The sequence below is a fragment of the Xyrauchen texanus genome, chromosome 1 (assembly GCF_025860055.1).
Source record: "Xyrauchen texanus isolate HMW12.3.18 chromosome 1, RBS_HiC_50CHRs, whole genome shotgun sequence".
Lineage (NCBI taxonomy): Eukaryota > Metazoa > Chordata > Actinopteri > Cypriniformes > Catostomidae > Xyrauchen > Xyrauchen texanus.
Genome location: NC_068276.1, coordinates 28,396,929 through 28,417,125, shown reverse-complemented (window position 1 = coordinate 28,417,125; position 20,197 = coordinate 28,396,929). Strand labels below are relative to the sequence as shown.

Genomic DNA, 20,197 nt, shown 5'->3' with positions numbered 1-20,197 from the left:
GTTAATTTTGACAGCCCTATTTTAGACGATTTAGAAATGCAGTTTTGTTCAATGTGAAAACTGCATTTGCATTTGAAGCTCCATTTATACTGTAATACAGCTGTTTAACTGCACTGAACTGCAGGTGAACTACACAAATTTCAGCTGTACTGCATTGATTTGGAATTGTACTTCACTGAACTATTGTTTTGCAGTGTACTGCAGTTATACCATATATATTTCTCTGCAGTAGTGCTACACTGACCTGCAATTGTACTGTAGTGCAATATATCAGTACTGCAGTTAAAAGGCATTGTAAGTGCAGTACAGTTTATCATTGTGCAGTACAACATCATTGTTCTACACAAAATTGCACTTTTTACTATATACTGTAGATTGCAGTAATGCTGCAACCAGATTGCAGTTTAACTGCAATTCATTTTTTTAAGTGTCATCTCAATAATCTCTCTGACAACAAAGTTGATCTTACCTCAAAACATACAGATAAAAAATTGAGCCAGACCTTGGTAATAGTAATTTCTGAAGAAAAGTAAGCGATGAGTTGAATAGTGATGTATAGTATCAGTGTATTTGTGTGTTTACATGTAAAAGTGACAAATTGGTGGTAGGGTGCTGGAGGCTGGTGGTTATACATGAAGAGCACAAAGGGAAGCACAATAATCTCTTGAACTGACTAGCATATAACAAATTCTTTCTTGTAGGCTGCAGGCTTTTGAAATGAATGAATACAATGCTGGTGCACAAATACACTGAACATCTTACCATTTCCCCAGTCAATCTGCAGCAGCAGGACCAAAACACCCTTGCCATTTTTACAACATCACAAGCAGCATGCAAACATATTGCAGAAAAATGGGAGGGGCTAAGGGAGAACATTAGCTGAAGGAAGCTGAGGGTCCTCATTTCCATATCCTGGCCCTTTACGTGGTACATTTTTTTCATGTCCTAGGGATTAAGGGGGGAAACATTCCTGATTATTTATTCACCACTTATAATGCTCCCCCATCTGCCGTCACCTTATCCTCCAGCAGTGAAGGAGGGGGCACAGAGGAGGAAGTGTAAAAATACTGAAAGGGTGAGAGTGGAAAATATGAGGGATAGTTAGAAAGAATAAAGACAGAAGAGGATGATTCAGGAGGGTTGAGATTGACAGATGGTTGGGTTTTCTTCATGTTAATGACCACCCAGAGTGGTGTGTTGCATTTTGTTTCTGCTTTTGTTAAGGCAGTTACATCAGTCACACACAGAAAAAGGTTAACCACATGCATCAGTGTGCTTGGGTGAGATCTTTTAAATGGGACTTTCTGACAAAAGTTTCTCAGGTTTATCTCTTGATAAAGAAATAATGACTGTACTCGGAATAGTATGCTGCCTCTGTAGTACAACTCTATTTACAGTATGTATGTATAGAATGACCTACTGCTTTCTTACAAAATTGATCTTCCGTTTTTGCAGTGTTATAAATTAAGTAAAATCAGCACGTGATGTAATTTTTTTTTTTTCATGACACATTATTTTATTAAACTGCCAAAAAAGTTATTTTTTTATGGTTTACTTTGCAGTATTTACTAAATAGTAAGCAAGTATTTCTTTCTGATCATAACCAAGGGAGCACTACAGTACCTGCCCACTTTTTCAGCCGTCTTGGTTCTGGATGTTTTTTCTCATCCATTTCTTTCATAAGGATTTCATAAAATCCTTCATAAAAGATTTCTAAGCCATGAACCAAACAGCCTGCTCCGAGGTGAAGCACAACATTACAGACTTTGATTGTAAGCAAAAAAAGTATATGAAATTTGGACAGAAAGAAAAAGGAATTAAAAGGTAAGTTGGTAGTGAGTGCTTAAGTAATTTGGTATGACTTGTTTGGATCAAGGTTTAATGTAGTTATTCACTACAAATTTTATTAATTAACATGAAGTCTCTGAGATCATCATATTTGACTTGGCACAGGTTTTACATGTAGAGTCTCCAAATCACTTAACTTGATGGGAAACCTGGAGCACCCAGAGGAAACCCACACAAACATGGTGAGATCATGCAAACTCCACACAGAAAGGTCTATTTGAGCTGGATATCGAACACAGGACCTTCTTGCTGTGAGGTGACAGTGCTAACCACTGAGCCACCAAACTGCCCACAAGTTATTGTTAAAAATGTGGAGAAAATGAATGGGATGTTTTGTTCTTGAACAAAACTGTGGCGCTCTATTGCTTAATATGGAATCGTATAATAACATACTATTCTTACTATTTCTTCCGAATATAGATACAGTATGCTATTATGCGAGTCTGAATCTAGCCAGTGCTCTCTTTTTTTAACCCCTCACTACGCTCTCTCTCTTTTCTCAGTACTCTGACCATCTCCGGTATAACCCAGGAAGATGAGGCCATATATCAGTGTATTGCAGAGAACAGTGCAGGCTCCACACAGGCTAGTGCTCGCCTAACTGTGCTGTGGGCAGACGGGTTGCCTGGTGTGCCCACAGGTGTACGTGCAGACGCCCTTTCCCCAACCTCCATTCAGGTGTCATGGAACGAGCCCAACCAAAACGCTCAGGACATCATTGGATATGTGCTACATATCCGCAAGACTGCTGGTAGGAAAATTGCTTGTGAAGCTACACACATACACACACTAAATGAAATGAGGCCCAATTTGCTCTGCTCTTCTCCAGCATGTAAAACACTCAACAGTAAACCAATAACACAAGTGTGATGTTGTAGATTTCCTAGAACATGACATTTTGAGGTGTTATTCAGTCCTTACTCAAGGCTCTCTTATTATGGATTTCATGGAGATCAGCAGTCAATAGCAAATCACTGCTTTTTTTTGTCTTGTTGCCATCAATTGTGTTGGTGAAAGAGTGAGAGATGGCAACAGAGATGAGACAGTCAGACACAAACAAAACAAACTTAAAAGATTCTGTAGTTTATAGTGACATTGGTGATGTGGAGACAGAGGCACACTTTCTCTTAAACTGCTATAAATGTGATTATACATCAAATTTGTGAAATTGTCCCCAGTTGTCAGCAAAAGATCAAGGGGAGACAGTCAGGCATTCATCTCCACACCCTTAGAAACTAGCCACTGCACTGACCAACTTTGACCGTGCTTTTATTGTGTGTATTGATGCTTAGTCCAATTTGTATGGAAAAATATGTTCATGCAAATAAAGTATTTTGAAGTTGAATTGAAAAGTTCCATAACAGAGAAAGAGAGAGAGAAATGAGAGCGACACCACTGGTGGTCTTCACTGCCTGTTCCTGAAAGCTCAGCAAAAGGAGGGATGTGTACAGTATTCAGTTCTCCATCACTCCCCCGTGGGAAGATTTAAAGTTACATGATGATGTTCATCTGTACTGGACTGTATACAACTGAACAGCTGATCTGAGACACATCAAGTGCTCTTAGTGTGGTCTGCTGAGCTTCTTTCCCTCTCACTGCCCTTCCTCTCTATAGAACAATCAGATGGGTGATTACAAGCCAAAGGGGCCGGCCATTATCCCACTGCTGTAATTTTGATTTCAGAGACTCTGATATGCCTAGTGAAAGAGAATCCCGCATTCATCAGCTGGCAGCCTCGCTGCCCTACAGCAATGAGGGATTTGTTTTGGAGTTTTAGCCATTTATTATATATATATGATCTTTTGTAGCAATTGGGTTTGAATTAATAATGGGGAAATATAAAATGTACTGCAGCCATAATTGTGGCAACTGCTGCCAACATTAAGAGGAGAATTGTTGTGGTTAATCTTTAATCTTACCTTCACTCCAATGATGTTTCTCTCTCTCTCTCTCTCTCTCTCTCTCTCTCTCTCTCTCTCTCTCTCTCTCTCTCTCTCTCTCTCTCGCTCTCTCGCTTGCTCTCTCTCTTATTAATTTTTTTTTATTTTAGAAGTACTATAATGGCATGAGTGGTTTGCAAACAACCCTTGCCAATGCATAAGGACACACACAATATATAGTGGCCAAAAAAGGTTCAAAGAAAAAGATTACAAAATAAATAAATACGGTGCCAGTAGTGTTGATAGAAATAAAAAATATTAATAGACTAACATTTTTAGTTGTTAATAGACATTAGACTACTCTGTTGTACAGACAATTAATTAATAAACACTCTCTCTTTCCATCGTTTGCCTTCACACTTCACTCTCAGACCCAGTGGAGATGGAGTACCAGGAGGCTGTGAGTAAAATGACCCTGCAGCAGGTAATCGGAGATTTGGAAACTTCCACTAGCTACAGCTTCTACGTGAAGGCTTACACGTCCCGTGGTGCCAGCAAAGCCTCCGAGACAACTGTGGAGAGCACTCTGGGAGAAGGTATGAAACACTTTTTGAACAATCTTGCACACACAAGCTCATTTTATTGCATAATTGTATCATTACCAGTTATTTTATGAGTTGCTAATTGCATTCCCCTAAAAAAGCCACAAGGGGCTACTTATACCAGCAGTAGTCGTCAAACAATAACACAAATTCACTCCATATACTGTAAAACTTCTTAGCAATAAAGCATTTCCCACAGACAAAGCACAGTCTTTAACTGAAGGCTGTTCAGGGAAACATTCCTACCTCATGCTTTATCCCTTCATATCATGCTTCTGAAAAACATTTAATGTGAGACTCTGTGTTTGCCATCCCTGCAGTTCCTGCACCACCAGCCTTGTTCACTAAGGTGATTAATTCTACGGTGGTTCAGTCCTCGTGGGAGCCATCCACTAAGATGGGACAACAGGAAGGATTTAATCTCTACTACCGTAAAGTCTCAGTCCCCATTTTTACCGGACCTCTTACCTTCCCACATAATGTGACCCAGTACAACATCACTCAGCTGGGTGAGTCTGGCAGCAGGAGTTTAGGGTTGTGAGACAATGATTTTTAATTTCAATTTCTAGCTTGGTTCAGGGCTGTGTACAGGTAGAAACATTATCTGCTTTACATATAAGAACAATTTATTGCATATGGACACATATAGACAGAGAACATTTGTGTCAAAACATGGCAGTTGGTTTTGGGCATTGGTCTGTTTCTGTATTCCAATACACTGTTTTCCCTCTCTTGGCAGACCCATCTTTTGTTTATGAAATTAAGATTCTCGCTTTCAACCAGCATGGAGAGGGCAATGCCACACTACGTTTTGTGTCGCTGAAGGAGACAGTGGAGAAATCAGGTGACTGGTTTGACTCACTCATTCACTCACACGCATGCAAGCATAGTCCCTCGCACAGCACACTTCTGACCGATATCGTTTTTACCTCTGCAACAAGGAATGTCTCTGAGACTCTGTATTTGTGTGTGTGCTCTATCTGCAGTGCTAAATACTCCTTGTGACTGTATAAAAGATGAACAGAATAAGAGTTCCACCACAGGCATCATCATCGGCATCCACATTGGAGTGACCTGTATCATTTTCTGTGTTCTTTTTCTCATGTTCAGTTACAGAGGCAGGTGAGAAATCAGTGCTGCCATAGCTCTCATTAGCATGTTGTGGCTGTAAGCCATGTGTTTTATTTAAATATATGAGAACATAATGTGAAAAGGAGTGGAATAAAGTGTCAATAGACCTTATGTAGAGTAGCACCATATGCTGTGAGGAATAGATTTACAGTCTCGTCAATGGCATGTACTGAAAAAGCTGTATAAAGGTCTTAGTTCACATCTCATTTTCACAGCTTGTGTCTTGTGATGTTTTGTGACTGAAAATATCTGTTTTCAATGTTTCTTCAGTGGAATTATCAAAAACAATGTACACAACTGCACAATCCATTGAAAAGACCCTAACAGCCTCACTGTCTTTCCTGTCAAAAATGAAATAAGTCGCTGCTCCAAATAAGGTCTATGGGATAAAGTGCTGAACTGTATGGGGCGTGGTGTCTTCACAGTGCTGTTTAATGCATATATCCTGATTAATACTCTCCTCTGTGAATCCAAGCACTTGGTGTAATAAACCTGTTTTAGTGGATTAAAAAAGGGCTAAACCCTATGAAGAGCAGGGCTCATTTTCAAGAAAGCCCTTAAGTTTATTTGAAAAAAAAAAATCCTAAAAGCCAAATTATACTTCGTTTATCTGTGTTGCCGATCCTTCCGCGCACAGTATGCCTGCTGCGAATTTCATCCTCAGCACAGTCCGCTTGGCCCAGATTTTCTCAAAATACGGACAATCCTTGTGTGTGCGCATCATTGGCGCATACGCCTGCCGTTGACTGTACTAAAAGAGTATCACAAAGAGTGCCTGAACTGAGGGGGTGCTGGAGGGATCCGGGACCCCCCCATAAAGCATTAGGGACCCCCATAAGAAAAAAAAATACGTTATTTGGTGTGTCCAATTACAAGTAAAATTGTAAACGCACCTACGTCACAAGACCGCTAAGTGTGTGAGACCTCCCATATGTCTGGAATGAATTCAAGCAATGATCACAAAGCAGTTGTAGTGGGCATGCATCAAACACATTTGAACTCGGTTGTGATCAGAAGAGTATACTTTTAAAGGCAACATGGTTGACCGGGTGCAGTCTGGTCAAAACTAAGTATATTTGGGCATTAAATATACTGATAATTTTAAGTGTGTTATCAGTAAAAGGTTTTCTTAACTTAGAGGTTTCTTGCAACTATGCTCGTTTAAAAACCGAACGGCCTGTATTTGGTGAGCAGGGTTTCATTGCAGGGCTTCTGAGTTGATCATTCTGTCGTTACAGGTTGATGATGTGTAAGACTGTGCAGGCCACCCGACAGGCAGGCCGTAACCACACAGCAGGAGCTGTGCTCGAGTCCTCCTCCTCACCTGGAGCTCTGGCTCTGAACGGCCCCCACAGGTTCAGCACTGAAGGGAACAGAGGACCCCATGGTGCAAAGAACTGCACCGACTCCAACGAAATGGAGAGGCTCTTCTCAGGACCATCCCTCTTCTCCTATCCACCTGATACCACCCACACGGTGAGCCTTAGGGGAAATGCATACATACTGTATATAACATGTGGATGGCTTGGTTACTGTTCTACTCAGAGTACTATGTACTAAGTACTATGTTTTTTTTGCATATGTGTCATTTTAATTGGATTTCCATGCAACAAACTATGATATAATATGGTTATCTAAACTACCATCTAAATCCACCAATGGTATGGCCACAGTACTTTTTTAAGCAAACTCTATTACCCCTCGTTTTGATTGATTTATTCTCACTCTTTGACCTCTTGCACTATTTGTCTCATTAAATGCTTTTTACATATCACTTTCCTGAAATATCCATTACATGTATTTGTCTGCATTAGTATGTTTACATAAGTGTTGCATGCATATCTATGGATACTGAATGTATTTAAAGACACCGAGTACAACATTCTGTGTTTTTGTTTGTTTTTTTATTGTTTGTATGCATTTCTTTTCAGGTTGAGTGCTCTCTGGTCTCCTGTCCATTCAATGAAACTCAGATGTCCACACTTCCCCTGGATGACTTCAGCATAGTGGAGGAGTGTGGGGTGCAGTTCAAGCAGCATCTAGAAGAGGGCCAACAGGATGAAGGCTGATGAAGGCCAAGAATTTCCCCATTCTCCGCTCAGACTCCTATCCAACTCAGGTCAACTGAAGTATTCACCCTTTTTTAGTTCTGTTTTTATCGTGCAAATATATTTTTTGTAAGTTAAGTACTCTATGTGGGAATCACTGGACTATAATACAAGGGGTCCCTTTGGCCTCATAATGGGTGTGGTTTGGCAATGGACTGCTAATATTTCTCCATGGTAGGTGAACAAAATGATGCACTCTAGTAGTTTCATCCAGCAGTAGACAGATGTGAAAGTCTCCAGAGTCTGTGGTATCTGTCAGTGATTTTAGTTTTGCTTCTTCTGCACAGCATAGAAGTATTTTTTCCTGCTATCACGTTTTAGATTTTTTTACATTCATTAACCTGCTGCCTGCTCTTACCCTACCAATGGCTTCATATGCCCATCCAGCAGAGACCAAGGCCTTCTACCAGGGATTTCAAATTATTCTCAGGATTTAGTTTTTCAGTGATATCAGTGATTTTCTTTTTGTTTTGTTTTTTTATCGGTTTCAGCCTTCATGAAGACTTTAGAATTGGCTATGTGAACCTTAGGATTTGCAACGGAAAAACCTACCTCAGCTGGAATGAATGTCTTGTAGGAAGTCTTTGAGATCTGCATCTTGCTGTCTGTTCAGTTTCTGTATACATCAAGCGTTCAGTCAAAAGAGGGAAAGGTGCTTCTCTACCTCAGATTTCAAGGACTGCCACTCAAGAAAAAAAAATCCAACAGATAGCACTTCCAAATGATGAAGTCAAAGTTCTACCTCAAAATAACAATGTTATTATTGTCGTTGTGGTTCCTTTCTCATATTGAAACATAGTTTCTATGTGTGAGATCCTGGCTTCACTATGTTGATGAATTTCTGTTTTGATATGTCAGTACCTCATGCCAATTGACGGATGACATTGTTGTATGAATATTGCTTGTAAAGGCGTTTTGATAGTGTCCTAGTATTTGCGTAGGGTTGGTTTTGTTTCAGAGTACTTTTTATTTTAATCGTAGTTCAATCAAAAGACATTTCAAGACAAACTGCACTGTTTAAAATGAATTCAGGATAAAATTACTGCTTGCTACAGAGAGGCCACCATACACCAACGCTGGATAAATACATGCTGTACAAATGATGTCTATGTTTAGGTATTTGAGTGGTTTGACTTGTGTGACAGATGAACAGGGGCTCTTGAACAGAGAATACACAAACATAAAAAAATGTAAGCACATATAATGTTTCTATGGGTGCTGTTATAAGCAAATGTTCATATATGTGAAAGAAAAAGTTTCTCTGTTTATGATACTCATTTATTGTTGATACACATATCACATGATGTGATATTTCATCAAGAATTGAAATTGAGTAGGCATGGGTTGTAACTAAAGAACTTGTGATCAGCAACCAAGCTCAGTTCCTTACAAACAGAATAATGAGTCTGTTCCGATGTGCCACAGAGCTACAGTAACTCTGTATGTTCATGTTGCATGAACAAAACAGGCAACCGTAAGGGCATCCCGATTGAAGAACTGGGCATTCTATGATTCTCAAGGAAGTGAACATTCCATTAGGAGCCAAAGCCAGAAACTAAAGATTCTCGAGAATTCTGTGTGGAGTTCCATCCATTTTCTTTAATACCATAAGCCCCTACTCCATGTCTTTTATTGCCACATTAATCAGGGAGCACAAAGTGCATCAGACATATGCACAACTCGATCACACATGACTTCTGTTTACATAAGCATCACAGAGTACAAGAAGAGAATGATGATGCCCGAGCTGCCCCGGTCATCTGACCTGCTTTTTAATGACTACTCAGTTTCTTTTCACTGTGCGCTCAAGCATCCAATTCAAGACCAGCTGTTTCTTTTTGGGAGAAAGTTCAAATTACCAGCAAGATTTCTCCTCTGGTGTCCCATAGTGCCATGGTGCATATATTTTTTTAGTACCCTACCTCAACACAGAAGTCATGCTTTCAGGTCACTCCTACTCTGATGGGGAGATTATATCTTTTGTATAGCACACACACACACACACACACACACACACACACACACACACACACACACATACATACATACATGCACACATTAGAGGAGAACACCTCCTTAGTTCCCTTAAGCAGATCAGTGACATAAGCAACAAATCCGTTTATTCATGCTCTTTGCTTTTGTAAATGTGAATGTTTTTCATATGTTTTGCATATGTTTTGTTTCATTTTTGTTTCTGTATCAAACAGTACCTTGTTTATTTGGGCTGGTTCAGTTGTCTGTATGCATTTAAAGCAATCATCCCTATCTTTACCATCAGTTGGCTACCACTTTGTTTGCTCATAGTTTACACAAAAATGAAAAAAAGATTCTGTCATCATTTACTCACCGTTATGCTGTTCAAAACCCCTGTGACTTTTTTCTGTCCTGAAACATTAAAAGGTGATGGTAGGCAGAACGTTAGCCTCAGTCACCATTCACTTTTCACTGCATCTTTTTTCTATACAATGAAAGTGAATGGTGACTGTGGCTAACGTTCTGCCTAACATCTGCTCTTGTGTTCCAAAGAAAAAGGAAAGCCATACAGGATTTTAAGTAATGACACAGTTTAAATTTTGTGAACTATGGCTTTAATTTAAGTGTAACATACATAATAATGATCAGAGTTTGTAGATGAGCCAAATTTGCATATTTTCTCAACTTTCATAATGCCCACAAATTCTATAATCAAACTTTTTTTAAGAAAAGGACAAAGTAAGCCTAGATAATCAAAAAAAAAGTTCATTCATACAAGGTTTATTCCTTCAAATACGGGATACAGAACTGCACAGTATATTACAGTGTAGAAATGACAATGTGCTGTATATGTATAGTACCTAATGCATTTTAATGTTGTCAGTGGAGACCGTAGATGCTTTTGTGTTATCTATGTACAGATAAGTGCTCAGTTCTTTGGCTGTGTTTAAAAGAAGTCATGGAAATGATTTTGAACAACTGAAAGTATGTGAAAATCTGTGCTGTGCAACTTTGCCCCTGTTGATGAAAGTCTTAGTGAAATATCTAATGTACAGTTTTGGTGCTCTTGACGTTACCTTAATGGACATTATAAGGCAAAATGGGTTCATTGTCAATGCCTGCAATGCCTGTAAGTGCACTTTTCTGTGGTTTGTTTCCTGATTTGCCTCCTTTGGTTTTGTATGTTTCTCAAGCTTAAGTGCACATCAGTACAATTTGGAACAAAACAGTAATGAGTGTTGTCAGACTGCATTGGATAGAGTCATAATGTTACAGACAAAGTTACTATGATCATAAATACCAATATGAGGGAATGTATTGGTCTTGACTGAGGGTATATTGTCATATTTGGCCACAAACAGCTATTATTTTCAGATGAAATGCAGATTTGTGAAGTGGAAGATCACGTTGATGATCAGAATCATCTTTATCTCTGCTATCTCTGAATGAAGGCATGGTCTATCAGCCTTTCTACAGATTACTTCTGTCTCCCATTTGATTGATCTCTTTTAGAAGTATTTTCTCTGGTGTGACTCATCCAGAACTTCGATACCAATTTGTCTCATTCTCCCTCTGTTCCTCCTCCATGCCCATCCAGACCTTTTAGTGGAAGGAATATAGCACTTATGTATCAGCTTTCCAAATAAAGGGGCAATCTATGCTATGTTTCATATGCATCAAACCTGTGACAATAATCCTCACACTGAAAAGTCTGTTACAGACATTAGGTCCACAGGCTGTTTGCTCTGCTCATAGGATTTTATATTTTGTTTTCATCCAATAATTAGTATAGTTTTTGGCTTAAATCCATAAAATAACAAAGAATGTATTACCAAAATGGCCCCTCCTCTCTGGAATCCACCTCACACACAAACACACTCGATCACATCCCTGTAAAGAAAGACATGTTTGTGTCAGCATTAGTCCTGTGTCCCAGATTTCCCCAGGAGACTCAGGGATGAGGCAATAACATGTAGCAGCTTCAGCTCCCGGCAGTGCTATGGCAACACTGACCTATTCAGAGTAGCAGAGGGAAGTTCAGACTTTGAATCTGTAAAACAAACATGGTTTTGTATGGATAATATGTACCAGTTTCAGTCTGTTAAGTCCCTTTCAGAACAGGGATTGCATGGGGTGAGTGTTTACGCTTCTCTGTTCTTGATGTGCAATGTGAGGGACCCATAGCACCATGACTGACTGCTCTCTTTCACAGTTTAACTGAAAAGCTTAAAAGTAATATATTATTTTTACTGTATTTCATGCAACCTTTTTTGGTCATAAAGATCTGAATGTTTAAAAGAGTTCTCTAGACTCAGAATGCAGTTCTGCTGATTGAGCTCATGAAAGCATGAGGTCTCTAGAAATGACTGGGGATTTCCGATGTTACTGTGTGAAAATCTGATGCTATCTCGATGTCTACTGCTTCAATTTAAGGTCAATTTAAGGAAGAGTAAGAGACAAGCAGACTGGAAGTTTTGAGGTGAAGCTTGGATTTTTGTTAAAGCACAAACGTGAATTTTTCAGGAAGGTACAGTATTTTCTCATTAAGGTACTCAGGTATAGCCCACTTAAGGTATAGCCCACTTATCACACCCGAGGGACAGGGAGGCCCACCCAAAATATTCTGCTGAATTTTACTGGCAGCCCTGCTTCTTAGTATTGTATCAAATGTTATTTGGTTTACTTTTTTAGCTAGTCAAGACATGAGTTGAAAGATAGGATACAATTTTGAAGAAACAAGGTTGAAAATGTATTCCTTCACACCAGCCTCACACTAACAGGTGTAGTGAAGAGTTATGTTTATAGCCTAATTTCGAAACAGTGTGACAGTTGCATATTTAAACATTTCTTCACACTGCTGCCTGCTCATCTGCTAGGCTTCATTAGTTATTGTATTACTGTAAACACGTCTTTCTTTCTTATTTGAAAATCCGAGGAATTAGCTGCCTGTATAATCTACAGTATGCCATAGATGCAATCCAAAACTTAATTACAGTTAATTACCTTTAACAACTTTATTGTGATGTACCTAAGTACAAAATCCATTTACTTTTTACACAGATCATTCAATTGGCAATTTTTAAGTTCACGCTGAAAAAATTCTTATGAAGCCTGTCAAGAAATGTCCTGGTGCTATTTTACTCCAAAATCAAAAGAAACACATAAGAAATCATATTTTGCATATAGAAAATGAAGCCTTTTAAAGCTTTTTTTACATTGTGACATTATTTTTAGGACAGTTTCACACATTTTAACCCCCATTTCGCATTGGTCGTTATGATGTTCTAATTACTGCAATGTGAAACAAATATGTATGTAAACTATTTATACCTCATATTTTTGCTGATTTTAATTCTTATAAAACCATTTAATACAGCAGCATATTTTGAACTGTAAAACAGTAAAAAATAATGGTTGTGTTACAGTAATGAGAAACAAAGTGTCCTTAAAATAGTCACAATTCAAAAAATCGTAATGGTCTTAAATATATATATATATACTGTATACTGGTTAATGGTTAAATATGACCAGGACATTTTCTTAACAGGTTTCACGAGGATCTTGCAAAAGAAATAAATACTTTACAGATTAATTTAGCACTGGCGAGGAAGCACAATGAGTTAAAGACCCTTGAAAGGATGGTATTTACAGTTCTTGCATTTCTTCTGTGTTCTGTTCAAGATTTCTAATTTGATCTTTTGGGTTCCCAACAACCTTATATCCCCCCTAATGTAAAGCTGTTACATTTGCAGTGCATTTAGTTTCTTAATAATACTAGAGGAGTGTAAGCTGACTTAAGTAATTCATTTTTATGTACACCTGTGTTCATGACTTAAAGTTTCACAAACATCTCTTTACTATGGTGCTATTCTTGTCACTGCCTCATATCACGGGATGTTATTTTCATTTTGTAGCTGGTATGTTTATATAGTTCTTTCATTTGGATGTTTTAACTTTTCCACCAAACAGTTAATACCTCCTCTAATTACCTTCAAATCTGCATTGTAAAGTTCTAAATGTCATTGATTGTGTAAGATTTTGCAAGAACTTCACAGATTGTTTCAATCTCAAAATTTGTTTTGGTTCATTTAGGGAAACAACGGAAATTATGCATTAATCTCTCAGTACAAAATTAAATTATTTGAAAATATCTGTACAGCTCTTTAACCACACACAGAGAGGCATATGATTATGGAAATATAGTTGCACAGTTAGTAGACATTGTTCAAATGTGTATCTGTAATCCACCATACAAACTTTAATTCTGTAGCGCAGCAGGGAGACGGGTAAGACGATGTCTGGGGACAACTCTAGCGATGAGACTAGCATTCATACCATGTATCGCTCCTCAGTATGTGCTTAGCAGCTTACCACTTCACCATCAAGCCCCTTCCTCTCAGAAAAGGTGTAATTTTAGATGAAGTGAAGAGAGCACTATGTTCAGCTGAGCAGATGTGTTCAGTCTTCATCGCTTAGTGCCTCAGTTCTTCAACCCACTCTCTGTAATTCAGGTTCAGGTGAAAACAATGTTTCCACAGCATTTGTCAGGGAACTCTGTGTTACTACCAGTTTGTCTTCTCTAAATTGGATGTCTGTAACCACCTCTGACAGTCCCTGTTGTCTGTGTACATATGCATATATTTATATAAAGAAGGAATAATAGACTGTTTTTAGTGGTTTGTATTGTTTTAGGATTCATTGTGAAACACTGATTAAAAAAGTTAACAACAATGACAATAAACTAGTTCTAGTTTAAAAAAAAAATGGGTTTATTTCTTTGTAAATGAATGTTTGTTGCTTTATTTACACTTTTGTGTCTTTATCCACTGCTCACATTTCCCAGTACCCAAAGGTGGTGTTCACACCAAATATGTTCTTTAAAAATGTTTTAAAAGCTGAAGTTCATTAAACTTGAAGTGTTGTCAAACAAATTGCCATTTCAGTGCGAGATACCACAGCGCTCAAAAACATCCAACATCTTGCGCATTTTTACATTGAAAAACATGCAGAGAGAGATGCAAAAACACTTTTGGTGTAAATAAATTGTGCTTCAGTGAATATGTGTCTGTGTATGTACAGAAATTGTATTTGGATACCATATGTTTGCAAACATGTGTGAAGACCTGGATATCCCGTCAGCTCTCTAGAAGCACTGCTAATCTAACCACAGTAATTGCGGTAACACTGCAGTGTTCAGAATATTGCACATGGATTGACTTCACTGCATGTGGAAATAGCATGAATAATTTACCCTGATACACTGGTAGAAACATTTATCAGACCTCAGTTCCCAGTAATTGCAACTTTGTCTTGCAGTATCCCTGATCTAAAAGCTCATAACACATCCTATGATTTTGACTCAAAGCATTATTCTTAAATTGAGATACTCAAAAGGTACTTGGCTTACAGTTAAAGGGACAGGAATTTATTTCTTAACTTTTTACAAATAATGTGTGTTTTTGGTGGTGTTGAATCTTTTTTTTTTAACCATTAAATAATTTTTGCTGTACTTAATTATATGGGTATTGCTGGGGTTCCAGACTGCTGAAGTTGGCTATTTATCTCCCTCAGCAGGATGAGAATTCCAATCAGGATCCAAACCCATGTGGAGAATTATTTATTTGGGCTCTGATTTTCATTGCAAGGTACAGTGCTGTAAAAAATTACTTGCCTCTTCCTGATTTCTTCTATTTTTTGTGTATTTTTCCTACTAAATTATTTGAGATCTTCAAACAAGGTATAACATAAAACAAAGGCAACTTGAGAAAACACAAAATACAGTTCTCTTTAAAACATTCGTTCTTTATCTCATTATGAGAAAAACGTCTCATGCGTGAAAACTATGGAAGCAATTTTCTAACACCACATCTGTCCAATGACATACAAGTCACAGCAGTGACCAGGAAGCCCCGCCTTCCTGATATAAGCCGCTGTCACCTGCTTTTACGTCATTCTCATTTTCATTCCCATGAGATTGAGTTGGAAGCTATCCTTCAGCTGAGTACAGGCAGCTTTGGCTAACCCTGAGTACTGCCTGCACTGCGCTAGATTCCCATTAAGAGTTCGTGAAAGGGGAGTGCACGTCTCAGCAGAGGGAAAAGGAGACCTGTATCTTTCACCGCACCCGGTGAAAAACGAGCCCTCAAAACCAGAAGTTGGGGGACATTATGGAGGAGGCCTTGCTGAACCTGATCGAGATGTGCTATAGAGATGTGTCTATTGACTGGCCATTTCAACAGCTGGAACAAGGCACAGAAAGGGATTTGTATGATAGGAAGAGGCTGACGCCATGTCTCCCTCCCATTGCACAGTTAATTTTTGCAGTTCTGGAGTGAGTGGCAGAGATTAAAAGCTTTTCACACAGGGTGCCCATCAAGACCTGCTCACGCCTTGACATAAATAATATGCAGGAAATGGCTACATGTCGGGACCTCCTCCAGTAGAATTGTCTATATGGTTGGCTGTCGCTACTGCAAAGCGTGTAAGTTAACTTCATGCTTAGTCGGTTTGTGAATATTGTATGCGCTTTGCTCCAGGGTTTTCGAGAGTAATTCTTAAGAGAAACCCCGCATTTGTACCGAAGGTGAGCGATTCACCATTTAATGATCAGTAAGTGAACTTGTTGACTTTTCACCTGCCGCCATTTTCCTCATCAGAGGAATACATTGTTTGTGCCCAATTCGCACCCTACGTGTGTACGTGGAAAAGATGCAGATGCTGAGAAAGAGTAATCAGCTCTTTATATCCTGGGCTTACTCTTTTAAGGGATGTTAAAACTGAGCCTGTATGAGTGTGCTTATACATCAGTATCAGACCTATTCACACTATGGACCGTGTGAGCCAGTGAAGGCTCTGTAATGTCCAGTCTGTAAAATCTCACAAATGTGTGAGGCGATGCCCAGCTCACTGTAACACAATTGTCCTGGACTGAAATGCCCTTAAACAGCACCCATGATGTGGCTATGCCTCTAGTGGAATGAGCTCTCAGGCCCTCCGGAAACTGCATAACAGCACTATTATAACTTAATATAATAGCTTCCACCACCCAAATAGACAAACGCTGTCGAGATATAGGCTTACCCTTAAAAGAGTAAGCCCAGGATATAAATGGGGCAAATCATTTTTCACAGCACTGTATACTCAATCAATACCAAATTAATTTACTTTGTGGTCCACTTCCTTAACAAGAAATCAAATGATCCTATTGCACACGTACACATCACATTTCACCCACATCCTAAATACTGCTAGACCCCACATTCATGACTCAGGATTTAGTGTATTGTTAAAAGAATTTGGTCTATTTAATTGCCTAAAATTGTAACATGCTATTTTATGTTTTATATGTTTAAACAAACAAATGAACACTTCCATTCCAGTCCACACAGAAATATAATTTTTATCACATTTAACATCACAGCTTACACATTGAATGCGTCCAGTTAATATTACACACCAAATAACGCTTAACGCATAGCACAAATTATAAAACTATTTAACACATGTCCACAATAAATCTCTCCCTGCATTTATTTAGTTCCCTTTTTTACTTTTGTGTTTGTGTATTTGTAAGAGAGAGACTGGAATTGAGAAAGAGAGGAATATGAAGTGTGTGGTATGTTTCAGAGTCACACTGATGTGCTGGTTTCTTCATTATCTGCTGTAAATCAGCAAAAACAGGGAGCTATGTTCACAACTAGGATGCCTGTTCCCAAGACACAAGCACACATTCATGCAGAGTGGCCCATATACACCAGTGAAACCCAACACCAATCAGACCACTTCCACCAGGCCCTTCTGACCCCTGTGTAATTCAGGGCTGAGCTATTTATGAAGGCCCCTGGAAAAAAGGGGTTCCAGCTGTCTTTTGACTTCTTACACTGTACGCATTTTATCTGCTCAAAGAGAACAGACGAGAGGTAAGCAGGTCAGGGGTCAGACAGACGTATTTTCATGCCAACCTCTCTTTCATGTTCCCATCATTTTCTTTCTTTTCTTTTTTTCTTTTTTTTTTTTTTACAGCTTCCAGATCTCCCAGCCATAACACGGCTCCCAGGTGACCGCTAAGGAGGGGGAGCGAAAATATCCTCCTAACATGTTGCTAATAATCAAAACCAGCCAGGCAGGGAGTCACGTGACGCTGTGCAAAGGTTGGTCACTTAAAGGCGAGCTCCGCTTAAACTTTGCTACAATTATCATTTTAAGCAGTATCAACTAGTGAGATCTGTAATAGTTTTGTTTGCTAACTGTGCTGGGAGGGTAGGATGCCAGAAAATGTGAAATCGACAGCCTGTGGGGACATAAAAAAGCACTTACGTTCTCACTTGTCAGATGCCTCACAGGATCAGTATGGCAGAGGGATAGTTGATGGTGGCAGCGAGCTTTGTGAAGTAGGTTGGGAGATCTCAAACATTTATGCAGCACTGATGAAAATATCTAATGACTTGGAGGGCCTCGCAGAAATACGTAGAGTGGTCACATCTATGGAGGCGAAACAACCGGATCACAACAATGGACAATGTTGAAAAACGGGTCAAGTTTCTGGAGTCAGCCAAAAAAGAGCTACAGACTAACCCACCTGATTCCAATGATGATGTGGAGTGGCTGACAAAGGCTTTGTTCTACGAGCGGTGAGGAATAAAGGAAAGTTGTGCTGGGAGGACCACAACATCATGGTTTTTCCAGACTTTGCTAGATCTATTCAAATTAAGCGCTACGGTTTCAAAGAGTGTAAAAAATGTCTTCACCAACCGAATGTGGGTTTCACGCTGCTTTTGAAAAAAAAAGTTGAAAATTGACACCAAGGGTGATCACAAGAATTCTACATGCCTACGACAAGCTATGGTCTTCATTAAATCAATGGTGTGAGTGGGAAATTTTGCCTCCACTCGGTCAACAATACAGACTACACATCGTGCATTATATTGATGCAGCCTGAGAGGGTATGTTATTCTGTTGGCTGCCCACTGACTCTTGCTCTACTCTTATTTTCTTTTTTCTCTTTCTCCATTTATTGACTTGTTGTTGATTTGATAATTTTGTGAATTCAATGTGAATATTTACTTGGGCTTATTTTATGGAATACATTTCTGTGCAATTTAACAGAAATGCATTATGTTAAAAAAACAAAAACAAAACAAGGAGGGACAAAGCGTTCCTTCAAGAAACACATTTTTTCACAGGAAGCTGAAAAACTTAGGGCATGGGGTGGGCATATGTTTTGCAGTGCTGGTTCAAGTAAAAGCAGGAGCATTTAAATGTCTCAAACAGATCAAAGATAATTTAGGAAGAGTCATTATTGTTTTGGCTGAAATACAGTGGCAAGCCCTTATTCTGGGCACATTTAAGCACCCAATGCTGGTGATCAGAACTATTTTATAGATCTTGAGGGAAAGCTACAAGCCGCTGGGATCCTTCATGATGTCAGGAGGCAATCAGGCTCACTCACATCCACAACACAAAGATCACACTCACCCGAATACTAATCACCTGCACCTGTCATCAATCCAGCAATCACCAGCACTATTTAAGAGCACAACTCACCTCCAGTCTGTCAAACCTTGAACGAGGAAATATCCACTAACCTGCTCTCTGTGCTTTTCAGACGATTGTTCCTGAGACTATTCCAGTCTGTTTCCTCAGTACACCCTTGTGTTACTTACCTGTTTTCCCTCGTCCAGAGACTCCTCCATCTCCCTGGTGTTCATACGCCGCGTCCTTTGGATTGTGATACTTACCACACTCAAGCCTGCCGTTATCTGCAAGAGAAAAGACGGTCATTCATCAGTATTATACTCACAGCGCCCGTTGATGCATCTGAACTTCCCTACTGTCCTACGAAAGCTTCATTAACAGTTATTCTGAATCCTTCTAACCTTGTTGTCCTAGTGTGTGTCCTGACACATGATATGGTTTTGGGTGGAGACTTCAGTCTTTTAATGGATCCCATCCTTGATCATAATGATGCAAAAGTATGTAGACCCTTTAGAGCAACATTGACACTTCAAAGGATGTATAAACAATCTTGGTCTTACAGACATTTGTAGTCTTCTGAATCCATCTGGTAGGGACTACACCTTTTTTTCATCAGTTCATAAGATTTAGTCTAGAACTGTATTCAAAGTTTATCTAAGCCTGAAGATTTACCTTGTCGTTTGTTTATTGTTACCAAGTTTCTCTACCTGATTCTTCCTCCTAAGTTCTGTGGACAATATTACCTGGATGCTCACCTTGCTGATCCCTTATCATCCTGAGAAGTCTGTGTGTTTTCATTAAACGCTCTTGCACCCGGTTCCAAAAACTAAAGTTGTGTTGATTGAATCCGTAACAGAAGACTTGATCAACTATGGAACCTGCAAGATCAGACTCACCCAGCGCCAATGAGATCCTCGAGGCACTTGTACAGCAACCTCGCCATTCACTCGCTTCAAAGAGCGCTACTTCCGCAATCAGTCAACCGCAGCCCAACAACTTCGGCATTCCCTTGTTTCAAAGAGCGCTACTTCCGCAATCAGTCAACCGCAGCCCAACAACTTCGGCATTCCCTCGTTTCAAAGAGTGCTACTTCCGCAATCAGTCAACCGCAGCCCAACAACTTCGGCATTCCCTCGTTTCAAAGAGGGCTACTTCTGCAATCAGTCAACCGCAGCCCAAC

At 39.3% G+C, this 20,197-nt stretch overlaps 1 protein-coding gene across 1 annotated transcript in view; it reads left to right on the top strand.

The window, feature by feature from the left end:
* The window catches only part of LOC127645273 (immunoglobulin superfamily DCC subclass member 3-like), a 100,394-nt gene extending 92,864 nt beyond the window's left edge, over window positions 1-7,530 (top strand). Inside the window, exons 8-14 of the mRNA XM_052128840.1 lie at window positions 2,352-2,599; window positions 4,160-4,324; window positions 4,651-4,839; window positions 5,070-5,174; window positions 5,317-5,452; window positions 6,700-6,937; window positions 7,393-7,530. Coding sequence (XP_051984800.1) covers window positions 2,352-2,599; window positions 4,160-4,324; window positions 4,651-4,839; window positions 5,070-5,174; window positions 5,317-5,452; window positions 6,700-6,937; window positions 7,393-7,530 — 1,219 coding nt within the window. The remainder of the gene's footprint in view (window positions 1-2,351; window positions 2,600-4,159; window positions 4,325-4,650; window positions 4,840-5,069; window positions 5,175-5,316; window positions 5,453-6,699; window positions 6,938-7,392) is intronic.
* Window positions 7,531-20,197: the final 12,667 nt, after the last annotated feature.